The following is a 14,226-nucleotide window of genomic DNA, read 5'->3' on the forward strand; positions in this document are numbered from 1 at the left end:
GGGGGAGGTGGCGTGGGGGTCCGAGACACGTCGATGGCGAGCACGTATTGCGGACACTGCTGAGTTGGAACACACGGTCATCCTACGGCTGGCGACGCACGTGGATCACGGGGAAGAACGGCGGATCGTGCGCCACGTACACGTCCGCACGCGGCGGCGTGTGCGGCAGTACCGCAACGCTGTGCGCGAGCCTGCGCTAGGAGTAGGGACGAACGAGCGAAAGCTGAAAGGTGATGGACGGATGAGAATTTTTGTTACTTCTTCCTTTTTTTGGGGAATGGCCGAAAAGGTGTTTCATGTTTTGATTTGGCCTCCTCCATTGCTTAGAATTTACCGGACAACTCTGCGGCTTTCGTTTGTAGACAAGATAAGAAAAAGTGGCATGATGTCTCGATTGGTTTAGAAGTTCCGCCTAGCTTAAACATGAAATATGCTCTAATTTTTCCCCTAATATTCCCCCTTATCTTGCTTTTGAAATATAGACAGACACAAAAAAGTGAAATAAGCCTCACTCTCCCTCCCCCGCACCACCAAGAAATACTGTATTAAACTTATATGGTGGATCCACCGTCCCAAACACAGGTGGCTAAAATTTTAAAGTATAATTACTTCACATTTTCTATTAAATTTATTTTAAAAAAATAAATGAAAAAAATAGCATGCTATTTTTTTAAAAAAAAATAAATTATTTGATGGAAATCCCGATCTCAATGGCACTGGCTTTCGGATTCTCCGGAAATTTTTGCTCGTTACAGGAACTTGAACTCAGTAACCTCACCCTCACACCTGCCATCTCTTACCATGGAAAAACGAACAAGCAGATCATTCAGATACTTCTCTCTGATGAGTGAAAGCTCATATCACTTAGAAAAAGGTAAAAACATACAATACTCACTTGGGCTATTCTGATTTGATTATCTAATTTTTTAAAATTTTAATTTTACTGTCCAATTTTCAATTTATTTGATTTGAATCAATCAACGATAAATTGACTTCAAATTTTGAATGCATTGTATTTCTTTATAAGTTTAATTAAGTATACTTCGTGCTATTCTCACAACTATAAATTTGTTAAAGTAATTAACTAAAATTTTAAAATCAAAGTGCCGTTGATTAACTTAAATCACATAAAATTAAAAGATTAGATAGTAAAATTAAAATTTTAAACATTTTGGTAGACAGATTAAAAATGGTCAATAGGCCAGGTAAGTTAAGTTCTGTATGTTTTTACCTGAAGAAAAACAATAGACCAAATCCCATTTGCTATCTGCTCGATGACGGGCTATACTTCGAGTACCTCAAAGCTTTTCAAATCACTATTCCAGGAGACTTCTACTCTTCATTGTATGCAGGCATGAATGGACAAGAAGTGGTCGATTGCAGAGAAAAAGCAGACCATTCTGACTCATAGGAGATGACCGAGTCGACTAGTTGAGTCGACTAGTTACCATCGACGGTTCAACTGTTACGAAGAACAAATTAACTGCTAGCACGAAGGAATGGCTAGAAAAGAATAAAACAGTAATTGCAGATTGCAACCAGAGAAGCAGTACAATGAGACTATTTTAGGTATCGAAAATAAACCTGTGGTTGCATATTCTCTTATCTTCCTAACAATGAATTCTCAGACAACTTAAATATTTATGGAAACCATGAAATACTTTTGTAGTTCAAAGAATGTTGATTTTACTAAACCATGAAATACTTTTGATTGCATTAGAAAATTACAACATTCTCTGCTAAAACTTTAAGGTCTATGAAAAATGTTATAGAATATTTAATTCAGAAACGGTATGTCCCGTAATAACATGAAACATTCGGTCAAAAAAGGTTAAAACTAACACTATATTTCTAACAGAAGTGCTTAAATACAAGTTCGGGCGCAAAATCAGAATTTTCCAAATTTAGATATCTATTTCAAAATGTGGTAGACTTCAGAAAAGGTCTGTACTAGTAGAGAGAGAGAGAGAGAGAGAGAGAGAGTACCGAGTAGGATCGATGTTGTTATGAGTTCAGCAGAGGGGAAAAAGAATTCAAAAGTCGTATTTCGTCCTCCCACTCCTTAGGATAAGGCAGAGCATATTAGACCTGCTAGAGGTCGAATTGAAGTAGTTCCAAGATTCTAGCATCAACCGTTTCCTTGAACCCTTGAAATGAACAACCTAATGATATTAAAGGAAAAAAATTAGTTAGCATCTCATGCTAGGAAAATTTTTTTATACTCGAATCAGAATAAAAATAAAAATACTATCCACAAACTTATTCCGAATTGAGCAAACTGGTACAAACATGTCAGAGACAACAATCACAAGAAAAATAGAATTATACATCGCAGAATAAAAGCTTTGCACAAAGATCAAAAGATCTTGCAGGACATAAGGCTTAATGAACACAAGGTAAAGATCACATACGGCATAAGCAAAGTTAAGAGCTATAGACGATTCATTAGAGGAAAAGGAACGATGATTGAGGAACTAGATAGGAAAACAATAACAAAAGTTTTTTATGGTTCAAATGATCTGGTACCTGAACATCCAAGGGCATTCCATGAAACTGACCAGCTCCCTCAGGCGGGGTCCAATTATAAACAGCACACGGTAGAAACTGCACTATTACACCATTGACTTCACCTGCAAAGGCTTTTTGTCTTGAAAATTTTTGAAAAGCCGATGGGAGATGAGATTTAACAACCGAGACAAGAGATAATTGATCTCCAAGCATGCGGTACGCCTTCGTATATCTCGTGTTGTATGCATCTAGGACTTCCTGTAGAAATATTTTTGCCCTACAGAAAAATAAAATAAAATTTGCTCTTGTAAATAAAATCAGACATGCTACACAGAAGAGATAGTTAGAAAATACACCCACAAAATCATCTACTTACGTATATATCCCTGCAACCAGATTTTCATCATGGCCTTCAAGTTCAATTTCTTACGTATATATGCTTGTAATTACAAATGTCCCTTTTTCTTTTGTAAAATGAAACCAACTAACCTCCATCAATTGGAGTGGTCACAACTTAAGATATAAGCATTCTTGTAAGAAACTGCACTTCGAAAATGTAGATATGAAAATTCATAGTTAACAAGGGCATATATGTAGTTTAGATGGGTTATACATCTGTGAAAGCCTGAAGTTGAGAAAATGCTGTGGACGAACTTGGTGATTCCATCCAGAGTGCCTCTCACTGCAATGAATCCAGAATTAATAGGTTGATATTTGTTGTTACGGAAAGTAAGAGCCAGATGGAAATTAGGATATTTCTGGAATATATGTCCAACGTCATCAACCACTGCAATATCAGAATCAGTGAATATGAAATGAATAGATCCCTCAAGGCTCTCATTCTCCTCAAGCCTTTTTCCAAGAAATGCCTGCATAATGGATGATCTCAGAAATTTAAACTTAAGGTTAACGCAAAGTAGACGCATGTATAGAACAAGAAAATCTAAGAATTTTAGGGCTCGTTTGGTTCAAGGGTGGAATTGGAATGGATAATGGAATGGGAATGAATTGGAATGGTAATTGGAATGGCCCACTCCCCCAAGACGTTTGGTTTATTTGTGGATTGGGAATTGGAATGAGTTATTCACATTTCATTGTTTGGTTCGTATAAACTAAAAAAATTATAGGATACTATAATACTAATTTTACTCTCAAATATAAATTTATATTATTTAAAATTTATGAAAAATATAATACTATTCTCTAATAAGTTTTCCAAAAAATATATCAAATTTATTTTTAAAAACTTTTATTGATGTGGGTTAGGAATAGGGTTTTGAGAGAGGATAGGTTTTTTTTTTTTTTTTGATGAGAAAGGGGTGAAGAGAAGGAGGGTGAGATCGTCACATGGGCTTCGAGAATTTAGTGGGCTTCCGGAATGAAATCTCAATCCGGACTAGAAGACCGGAATCAAGTTGAAGGCTAATGGGCCATTCCCATTCCAGTCCGGAATAGGAATCCCAAACCGATTCATGCGAACCAAACAAAATTAACCGGATTTGATCAAACCGATTTCCATTCCATACCCAAAATAGATGAACCAAACAAGCCCTTAATGTGAATGCAGACATATTAGGCGGCCATGCATTCGAAAATTTCTGTGAAGCTTTCTATTTTTCCATTTATCTTTTTGGATTTACTCTCTGCTCATTTTGTTCCCATATAGTGCTTAATAACATGGTATAAATTATGCTCTCATTAACACTCTTGTTAGGTTATATCAACCAATCATGGAGTATCTAAGCCCATTCTTTTCGCACATAAAAGGCCGAAATAAATTGTAGCCAGCAAAGCTACTATGTAAGATGATATGAAAGGTACCCTGCTTCTATGGCAGCATCAATAAAAACTAAGCAGATTATTTAAAACATGGATACAACGAGTAGGGAATGAGCATCATTTTCAAAATCTTCCAAACTATACTTTTGGAAGATGTCAAAAAAAGAAGAAGAAGAAGAAGAAGAAGAAGAAGAAGAAAAAATTAGCAAATAACTTACAATGTACGACCTGATTCTCTGCACCATCAGACTTTCCCGTGAATAGTCTCCTGGGATAGGCAATAAAATTGCATTCTGGTGGTTGATTGAAAATTTCGAAGCAGGATCAGTCAATATGATAACACTGCTTCTTGGCATCGACACCTGCAGAATTCTAGAAATAAGAGAAGACATTAAACAACCATCAATAATATACATGAGATAAGGAAAATTTCCAGTCTCCCTATTTCTTTGGGCAATTAGATAGTAAAGATTGACTTAAAATATCCTTTGTCTAAATAATGTAGTACAAGACTTAGCACAGAACAGAAAACTTGCCCATACACTTTAGACTTAATAAGATGTGTAGGTATAGAAAGAAGAAAAGATCATTGTGAAATTTTCTAGTAAATCAAAATCTTACCCAAGCAAAATACAATGGGAGGACACTTTCCACAAATTGATGCCCGATTGTGATGGTGATGCTTTGCTAGTTGAACTACAATTTGTATATTGCAATGGAAAGAAAAGCAATCCAAATTTACCTGTATGAACTTGATGAAAGTGCCGAGAATCGCCATTGATCTATCTACCTTACTATATGCAATGTTCCCAACAGTAACCACGTCATGTAACTTTTCATTCGTGCCGGTAAAGTCAGAATTATAAACAGTAAATACAGTGACGAAGGAAACTCTTTCACTTGAATTAAGATTTTCATTTGACAGATCGATCTTATTCATAGCTTTAAGGCCTGTGAGATTAAAAAAAATGAGAATGAAAATTCAGAATCAGATTATATGGCATGAGACATCACTATGCTTAACATGCTGATGACATAGTACTACTCAAATCACACTTCATCAAACATCATTACACTATATCAGGGAAGGCTCCTAAGTACACATATCAACTGCATAGCAGCCAATAGCCAAAAATTGAAAGCGTACTCTTTATCTGTACAGCTGAACAAAGCAGACTTCAACTTTTGCACTCTCTGTGTAAGAATTGTAAAATTCTCAAGATCAATTCGGTTGACTCTACCCCGTAATCCTCCACAAATTAAACTATAAAAGATCGAAGCTACAGATTAGATAAAAGGTCCTAGCTTGATCAGTAAAACAGGCTATAATTTGATAAAACTATGTGATATAGCTAGAAAAAGATTTGGAAAATTAAGTGATTACAGCTAATGAACAATTGAAGCTGGCACTATGATTCGTCGACAACCCTAAAGCAAATTCTCACAGATAACCGAGCAATTTTGAATTACGAAACATACTGTTGCAACAAATCATCTGCATACAGAGATATACCGTCGCATTGGAGACGGTTGGGTAGGCCCTGGCCCGGGGTGTCGCCGAGGATCAGATGATCCAATTTCTTCGGGGAACTCCTCTTTGATCCTTGCGGGGTCCAATTCCGATGCACATCCGACACTGAAAAAGAATCAAAAGAACCCAAAAAACACGGCAACATTAAGCAAACAAATGGGGCACGAAGAGGAGAATCGAATGGAATTGATTGAGACAGAGTGGATTAAGAGGAGAAGAGAGGGGGGAGAGGAGATCTCACTGGAGTAGATGAGGAAGAGGAAGAAGCCGAAGAGAACGACGAAGAAGGGACTAGGGCTTCTCGAGTTCGCCATTGGGGATCGCGGGGGGAAGCTTCGCCCGCGAGTTATCACTTCTTATATAGAGGGTTTGTTCTACTAAAGAGGGAGTCGTGCCTCGTGAGAAGTCGGCGGCGATCTCGGAAATCCGGTCCGCGGATAGCTCTGTTGTTATAACAGGTGCCGGCTTCGTCGACGACGTCAGAAGAATTGCCGACTTTAGTTTTACGAGGCTCAGTGGACTCGTCGGTTCGGTCCAACCTGACGCGAACCATATTCAATTTGGTTTGTCGCGGGTCACTGCCCCGGTTGGTCCATTGACCACGTCTTACTGGAAAACACTGGATTCTCAAATTATCAAAATTTATTTTTTAAACAAAGTCACGTTTGTTGTTTGGTTTTGTTATTTTTTTTAATTATTTATAGGCATAATTTTTGAGGGAGTTAATGTGTTAACAAATAGAGATTTACGCTATTGCTATTATTAACAAGCTGTAATATCACCGACTAAATATTAAAATATATATGGTCAAATAGATGGTGCGGCGACATGCCCTTGAAGTCATCCTATCCAGATATCTTCGCGAATGTCGACCTTAAGGAGGTTCAGGTCTATGATTGTTTCTCTACCTTGGGATGGAGGTGGAAAAAAATCCTGAGAGGAGCGAGACGAAGTTTTCGTGTAAGTGAGCAGAGCATTAGGGGCCTGAAGAATACCCTCGATAATCTTGGAGTTGAAAATTGATCTGACGTTATCCGTTGGAGGTGTCAAGGATGCTGTAACGCCTACCATCTGGAGATTGAAAGTTTCTACTAAAGTTAAAATTTTTCTATGGCTAGCACTCAGAAAAAGACTGCCTACAGTGGACAATCTTCTCAAAAGAGGGTGGTCAGGATATAACAATTGCTTCTTGTGTAGTGCTGAGTTCGAGACTGTAGACCATCTGCTAGTAGGGTGTGTTGTTAGCAAGTTTCTCCTTTTCTCGCACCTTGGGGACTGTCTCACCAACCCTTTCATTGAAGATATCAACAGCGTTTGAGAGCAATTGTTAGAGAGGCGCCTGCAGAGCGACAGTCGTAAGGCTCTAATATTGGTGGCGGCCATATGGTGGATGGTCTGGCGCGATAGGAATAACGCTATCTTTAGAAATCTACCCACTGATGTTTCCTTAACAGCCTATCGTATCGGAGTGCTGGCAAAAGAGTGGCCCGAGTTCTGTAATGCTGGATGATGGATAGGTCTTGGTTTAGACCTAGTAATGACTGTTTTTTGTCTTTGTTTTTCTTAGCCTTTTTCGCGAACCTTTTTTTTTTTGCTTTTCCACCCTTCCGAGGTCCTGGCTGCGTCACCTTATGTAGCTAAATTCATTTGCCTAATGAATGAAGCAAGTAGCGTGCTACCCCTTTCTCAAAAAAAAAAAAAAATTTTTTTTTAAAAACAAAAGTATAAAGAAGTCACTATCGTATATTACTTTACTGTCATACAAATTTGATAAGTTTATAATCCATTATTAACTTACATGTCACAATGCCTAAAATTTATATTTAATGAATAAAATTTAAATTTAAATTCAGTTAGTAAAAAAAAAGGTCATGAACTTCTGATCACAGAGAAACAATAAAGCTTCTTTTTAGCTTCAACAAAATATAGCTTAGAATTTAATCATGCACGATCTCGGTACCTAGCCGTCTTAACTTAGATAGCAGCTCCGACTTCTATTGTCTCCTGAAGTCGGCAGAGTCCTGCAACTTCGAAGCCGACTTCAGGCCACCCGTCTCCGTTGCGACAGGGTCCGCGGGTCCAAAGCAGCGAAGGCGGTGTCGACAACGCCGCATCATCTCCTTCCTAACGCCTGCTGTATCACCACGCAGAGGATCAAAAACAGGAGGGAAAAAATAAACCGAAAATAGTAATAAAAATCCCCTCCAACAACGCCCTCTCTCAATCCCTCTTCCCCTCTTCTCTCTTCCGTTTCTTCTCCTCTCCAATAATGGCGGCGGCGGCGGCATCTTGTTCAACTCCTATACCTAACGACGCCGAAACCCTCCGCAGGAATCGGATTCTCTCGAGCAAGCTCTACTTCGACGTCCCCCTCACCAAGGTAACCTAGATCGTGTAGATGATCTCGTAATTTGTAGCTTATTGTGGTTTCTGACAACTACGTTGATTCTCAGGTTCCAATGATCTACTCATCTTCTTACAACATAGCGTTCCTCGGGATCGAGAAGCTGTAAGCAACTTTTAGCTTCTATAACTTCTAGTAATTGTACTTTTACTAAGCTTATCTGTGTGAGAGTTGTTGTTGTTGTTCTGCTTTTGTAAGTTGATTAGAAGTGATCACGTCCGCGCTATTTTAGGAGTTACTGAAGCTATCGTTATGAATTGTAGGAAGCTATTGTTGTTAATTGTAGGAGAGAAGTGGAGATTCAGCTTTTGTTGGAGTTGTTTTTGCATTCTATCTATAGAATGATCTCAACATTATATTTTCTTGATCACCATTAGATATGCGCAAATTATTGGCACTTAATGACATAGTTTTAGATGGTAGCAGTCTGATGACAAATTAACAGAACTTTTCAATTTGTGAATTTGGGTTTATTTCCAAAGTTTTACTTATTATACTTGTTTGAAAACAAAATTCAAAATCAGAGTAGCATCTTTTTTAGAGGAAGTATAGGAGAGCTTGTGTAGAATAAGGAGCTTGGCTAAAATTAAGCACTTTTAACTTGCAAAGAGCTATCAAACGTTGGCAAGAGTGAAAATCACTTAATTCTGGATTTTCTGGAGAATTATCAGTTGTTGCAATCTTTTGTTGGAACTGCAAAATGCCCTTCTGCAGGCACCCATTTGATTCTGCAAAATGGGGTCATATATGCCAGTTTCTGATCAAAGAAGGTGTTCTAGACAAAGCTCGCCTGGTGGAACCATTGGAAGCTAGCAAGGATGATTTATTGGTGGTAAGAAACTAATGTTGCATATGTTCAAAGATTTTTTGGGGGATTGCGTGAATTCTGGTATTAAAAGATTTGTAAAATTAGGTGCATCCGGAATCGTACTTAAGAAGCCTTAAGAACAGTTTGACGGTTTCCATTATTGTTGAGGTAATCTATGCAGTTCTCATTTCAATATGGATCTGTTATGAATGCTTGTTACATGATTTATTTATTTATTATTATTATTTTTTTATTTTGCTGCTGTCGTCACCAAAATGATGGATGAAATACTTCAACATCATCATACCCAGGGACTAAAATAAAATGTGAACGCTAAGAGGAAAGACACTTGTAAATTCAGATATGCTTCTCACTTGCTCATGTAAATGCTGAGTCTATTGTGTCCTTTTCTTAACTGATGGTGAAATATGCTTCTTTTCCTATTAATTTGATTTTACGGACCACGACTAATAAACATAACTGACCGTCAGTAAACAACCAAGCAGTCGCCCATCTCTTTCTTTAAATTATTCTTTTATATAGGTGGATCAATGATGATTGGAATAGATAATCCTTTTACTAGCATTATATCTGTGTAAAAGATGTTATTAAGGTATATTAATGATATATCAAGTTATTTCCAATGTTTTATGAAGCAATCTATATTTGGCTGTTAATTTTCTTACTATATGATCATCTGTATGCTATTTGTTGCTGTCATCCTGGACAGCTTTTAAATATGTCTATTGCTGTGCAATTTGTATATAGTTGTTGAAATGCGTGTATATGAAAAGCTCGGGAGATTTAAGAGTAACAGCAATAATATTAAGAGCATCGTATTCGTATTAGTTGATTAGAGGGGTACTCGCATACTATGAGGCATTGTGTATGTCATGTTTTGAAGCTAAAAACCAAAAAAGAAGTTACATTAGTTGATGTTCTAAGAACATCTCAATGTGTTTGGATTTTGCATTACTATTCAAAACATGATGCAGTTATGTTTCGCAGTTTCAGCTGTTGTTGTTGGTTGATGATTACTATTAAAGTCATTGTTCCTATTATTGTTATATCGGTGTTGTTATCATTATTATTGCATATATGTATCTTTATCCCTATATTGATGTTTTCACGCGGTAATGTTTTGTTTCTGATTCAGTTTTTGAGAACAAACTCCATATTCATTCAACAATAACTATCTAGATGATCACGTGATCAATCCATTTGATTTTAGGTCCCTCCGGTAGCACTTATTCCGAATTTTCTGGTGCAGCAGAAAGTTCTTTATCCGTTCAGGAAACAGGTAAAAGGTTCTGTTCTTTATCGAGTTGAATGACTGGTTTAGCTGAAGGTTTAGCTTGGTGCTTAATCTAAACTTTTTGCAGGTTGGGGGTTCCATTTTGGCTGCCAAACTTGCAGTAGAAAGAGGATGGGCCATCAATTTAGGTGGAGGCTTTCACCACTGTTCGGCTGAGAAAGGAGGTGGATTTTGTGCATATGCCGACATTTCTCTTTGTATCCACTTTGCATTTGTTCGTTTGAACATTTCAAGGTAGTATGGTGTTGTGTGTAAATTTTGAGAGGAGGTCATCAACCTTTTAGCTACTTTCAGTTGATCTACAGCCTTTCGGTTGTTATAATTAGTTGCCTAACCTTTGCATTTTCTAGCATTGTTGCTATTTCTCAAAAGTTCCTCCATCAATTTGGATAGAGATATTTGTGTAAGTTTTTAGACATCTCATATGGGGAGTAATAGACAATTCTATCCAATTTAGTGGAGGAATTAATGGAAGGGATAATAATGGAAAGGACGATTACAATCATAACAGATGTCATGGACTAAAATGAAACTATTGAAGCCACATTAAAAGGTTGAGAACCTCCACCACTAATTTTTCCTTTCTTTTCCTTCTGACTAAGAGTACTGCAAATTACATATAACATCTATTTCACCTGCATTTGACAAACCTACGCAGAGTAATGATCATTGATCTAGATGCACACCAAGGGAATGGTCATGAAACAGACTTTGCTAATGATGGTATGGCCATCTTCCTTTTTGTGGGTTATGTGTAATTAAATGTCTTGTAAAAGTACATCTTTTGTGCTCGCAGGAAGAGTTTATATTCTCGACATGTATAATGCTGGAATTTATCCTTTTGTAAGCACTTATCCTTATATACCATTTTCCTTAATTGCTGCTTCTGCTTTTCTTTGTTTTCTGGATGATGATGCCTTTTGGCATCCGTCCAATTTGCATTGCAAGCTGGCCAATAATACAAGAGTAAGTAGGTGCAATCGCACCAGCCACTCCAATACATAAAATTTTCATTATAGAAACAAAAAGATGGCAAAAACACTAAACAAGGCGTTAAGTCGTTAACCCTTTTCTTTTCCTTGGTCTTTCTACTTAATTATCACATACAGATATTTCTCCTTCTTTTAGAGGATAATTGGAAAATTTTAACGATTTATGGTTCCCTTTACCTTGATGATTTCTTTTATAGGATTATGAGGCAAAGCGGTACATCGATCAAAAAATTGAGCTAGTGGTAGGTTATGATATCAGCTATTTCACATATAATTTCAAGCTTGCTATTTTTGCAGTTATGTACAATTTTGTACTGCATTCCATCACACTTTCCTCTTGCAATTTTTGATGTCCAGAGTGGGACCGTTACCAAGGATTATTTGGGGCAACTAGATAAAGCGCTGGAGGTAAATTATATGCCTGTCACATGTGCATTTTTCTGTTACTCCATGGTTGTTGATCTCTATCACTAAACTGGATCACATTGTTTCCTGTACATGACTGTAATTGGATGCTTAGCCTGATAAAGTTGGATGGAAGAGGTCTTGATCGCCAGTTTCATTTTCCAATGGCATTAAATATTGATAAATACTCATATGTCTGTCCTCATTCCTGAGTAGCCACAAAGTTGTGTAGAGAAAAGAAAATATCACTACTACCGATTAACAGAGTGCTTTCGATGTATACCTATGTTTTAAGCAGGAAGCAGCTGTCGCTAAACTTTTAATTGATTGATTCCCTTAAAAAATTTTGGACACAGTTGGACTCTTCAGATTTCATCATCGTAGTGTATACTCAGATGATTAAATTTGCTTGAATTTTCTTATATAGGTTGCAAAAACTAAATTTAATCCTGAGTTGGTTGTGTATAATGCCGGCACGGATATCTTAGACGGCGATCCCTTGGGCAGATTGAAGGTACTTTTCCGTTCGAATGCATTTCTGTTTAGCTTTGGAACATCATTTTGTTGTAGGTATAGTCTTCTGAAAAAGGCGCATATATCCGCCTAAGCAAAACTTGTACACAAGATGATGACCGAAATTTCTTCATAAGTGATCAGAGTGGAAGATTGAGAGAAAGAGAATAGTATTCACAACGAATAGTTAGCAGTAAAGTCTCGTGATCTTGCTGATATTTTTGATGTCTGAGTATTAAATAGGTTTGATTTTATGCTTGTGAAGGTAAGCCCTGAAGGGGTGGCTATAAGAGATGAAAAGGTATTTCAATTTGCCAGGGAAAGGAATATCCCTCTTCTCATGCTCACATCAGGTGAACTAGTTTCTGTACCTCTCTCTCTCTTTTTCTGACCCTACGACAAAAGTGATGAACATTCTTACTAGCTTACATTTGCTTCAGGTGGTTACATGAAGTCGAGTGCTCGAGTTATAGCAGACTCAATAATCAACCTGTCAAAAAGAAACCTGATAGATTTGAATGCTCCAATAAGTAAAAAATGAAGTAATCAATCCTTGAGCTATAATGTACATATATAAAGGAAATAAAGAATAAAGTCAAGCTTGTTTTCACTGCATGTGGATATGTTATAATACATATATAATACATGCTTTTGGTAGATTGTTCATTTTCAAAATTCTCTTTTGTTATTGTACATTTGAGTTTCTGATGCATAGACAAAAATGGTTCGTCGTTAAACATTACTCTTGTATCATATGCAAGCTTGTTTTTATGTGATATTGGATGATTGGAGATTGCAAAGTAAAGCTACCATCATATAGTTAAATGTATATATTCACCGCTTGGTCTTATAATAAATCGTCTGTTAAATTATTCTGTGATTCTAATATGTTGGTCATGTTTTTCACCCATCAAAGCGGTGGGATGCTTTTACTTAAATAACTAGTAAGCGGCATCCTACCCGTTGAACTTGTGGAGGGTAAGATATACATTTTTCTCTTTTGGGTGTACAAGTATTATTTATCAATTTGATTATAATCGGGCTCTAAGTAGGGATGTCAAATCGTGCCGCCCGGCTCGGCACGGCCTCGGCCCGGGCTACTAAACGGCTGATACTGTAGCGCCGGTGTCGGGCCGGCCCAGCCCGAGCTTTCGGGTCGTGCCAGGCCTCTCCTCCGAGGGCCGACGGCTCGGTACGGCCCGACCCAAAAGGGCCTGGGCCGTGCCAGCCGAGAAGAGACGGGCAGCCCGGCAGGCCCAAGCCTTGGGGTCTTCTGAACTCCCGGGGAGGAGGGCCAAGGAGTCTTGGTCCAATGGACTGGTCCAGTGGACCAAAAACCCTTTTTTTTTTTTAAAGAAAAATAATACAATTTTATTTTTTTAAAAAATAAATATTTACTATATTATAATTATTTTTAATAATTTAATTAAAATATTAATTTAAATGAAAATTTTATTATTTATATTTTATACTAATTTTTTTTTAAAAAAATTAAATAAATATTTTAAGAGGCTGGCCCGAAGCACGGCCTGGCCCGGCACGGCCCGTATCTTCTGGTTGAGTGCCAGAGTGGGCCGGAGGCTAGGCAGCTCTGGTCCGGCACTGCCCAGCCTGAAAATTGAAATCCGCCGGGCTGGGCCGGCCGCGCTAGCCCGATTTCTCGAGCCCGGTCTCCGCGGGGTCACAGTCACATCTTACACACAAGATCACTCGCCCAATAGACAATATATCATCTCTTTATGTTCTATGGCTTACAATAACATTCATAAAGCGTACAACCTAACTTTTTTGTATCGAAAATTTGCATCCGATTAATTTTTGATTATGGGAATCTTTACTCTATATGCGATCGGGGACAACTCGAACTCGAATGAAATATATATATATATAGATATTATATATATATATATATTATATATATATATATATATTATATATATATATTATATATATATATATATTATATTATTA

The 14,226-nt window shown here is 37.4% G+C and overlaps 2 protein-coding genes across 3 annotated transcripts; one reads left to right on the forward strand and one right to left on the reverse strand.

Annotated features, from left to right (window-relative positions):
* Positions 1,114 to 6,244, reverse strand: LOC109710768. Of its 2 annotated transcripts, XM_020233518.1 has the most exons (8): positions 6,060 to 6,231; positions 5,801 to 5,923; positions 5,030 to 5,238; positions 4,506 to 4,649; positions 3,163 to 3,377; positions 2,527 to 2,785; positions 1,987 to 2,162; positions 1,114 to 1,462 (listed from the first exon to the last, which is right to left on the reverse strand). In XM_020233518.1, exons 1-7 carry the CDS (start codon positions 6,130 to 6,132, stop codon positions 2,034 to 2,036), a joined length of 1,152 nt encoding a protein of 383 aa, XP_020089107.1. In that variant the 5' UTR covers positions 6,133 to 6,231; the 3' UTR covers positions 1,114 to 1,462; positions 1,987 to 2,033. The 2 variants fall into 2 exon arrangements, 1 of the variants encoding a protein (XP_020089107.1); XR_002216421.1 differs by lacking the exons at positions 1,114 to 1,462; positions 1,987 to 2,162 and having other exon boundaries at positions 2,646 to 2,785; positions 2,885 to 3,377; positions 6,060 to 6,244.
* Positions 7,828 to 13,064, forward strand: LOC109711042 (histone deacetylase 2). The gene is made up of 13 exons (XM_020233925.1): positions 7,828 to 8,198; positions 8,272 to 8,327; positions 8,937 to 9,054; positions 9,136 to 9,198; positions 10,262 to 10,330; positions 10,413 to 10,579; positions 11,004 to 11,068; positions 11,142 to 11,188; positions 11,535 to 11,579; positions 11,695 to 11,745; positions 12,170 to 12,256; positions 12,521 to 12,608; positions 12,696 to 13,064. The coding sequence occupies exons 1-13, from the start codon at positions 8,088 to 8,090 to the stop codon at positions 12,794 to 12,796; spliced, it is 1,068 nt and encodes a 355-aa protein (XP_020089514.1). The 5' UTR covers positions 7,828 to 8,087; the 3' UTR covers positions 12,797 to 13,064.

Source organism: Ananas comosus, linkage group 5 (genome assembly GCF_001540865.1).
Source record: "Ananas comosus cultivar F153 linkage group 5, ASM154086v1, whole genome shotgun sequence".
Taxonomy (NCBI): Eukaryota; Viridiplantae; Streptophyta; class Magnoliopsida; order Poales; family Bromeliaceae; genus Ananas; species Ananas comosus.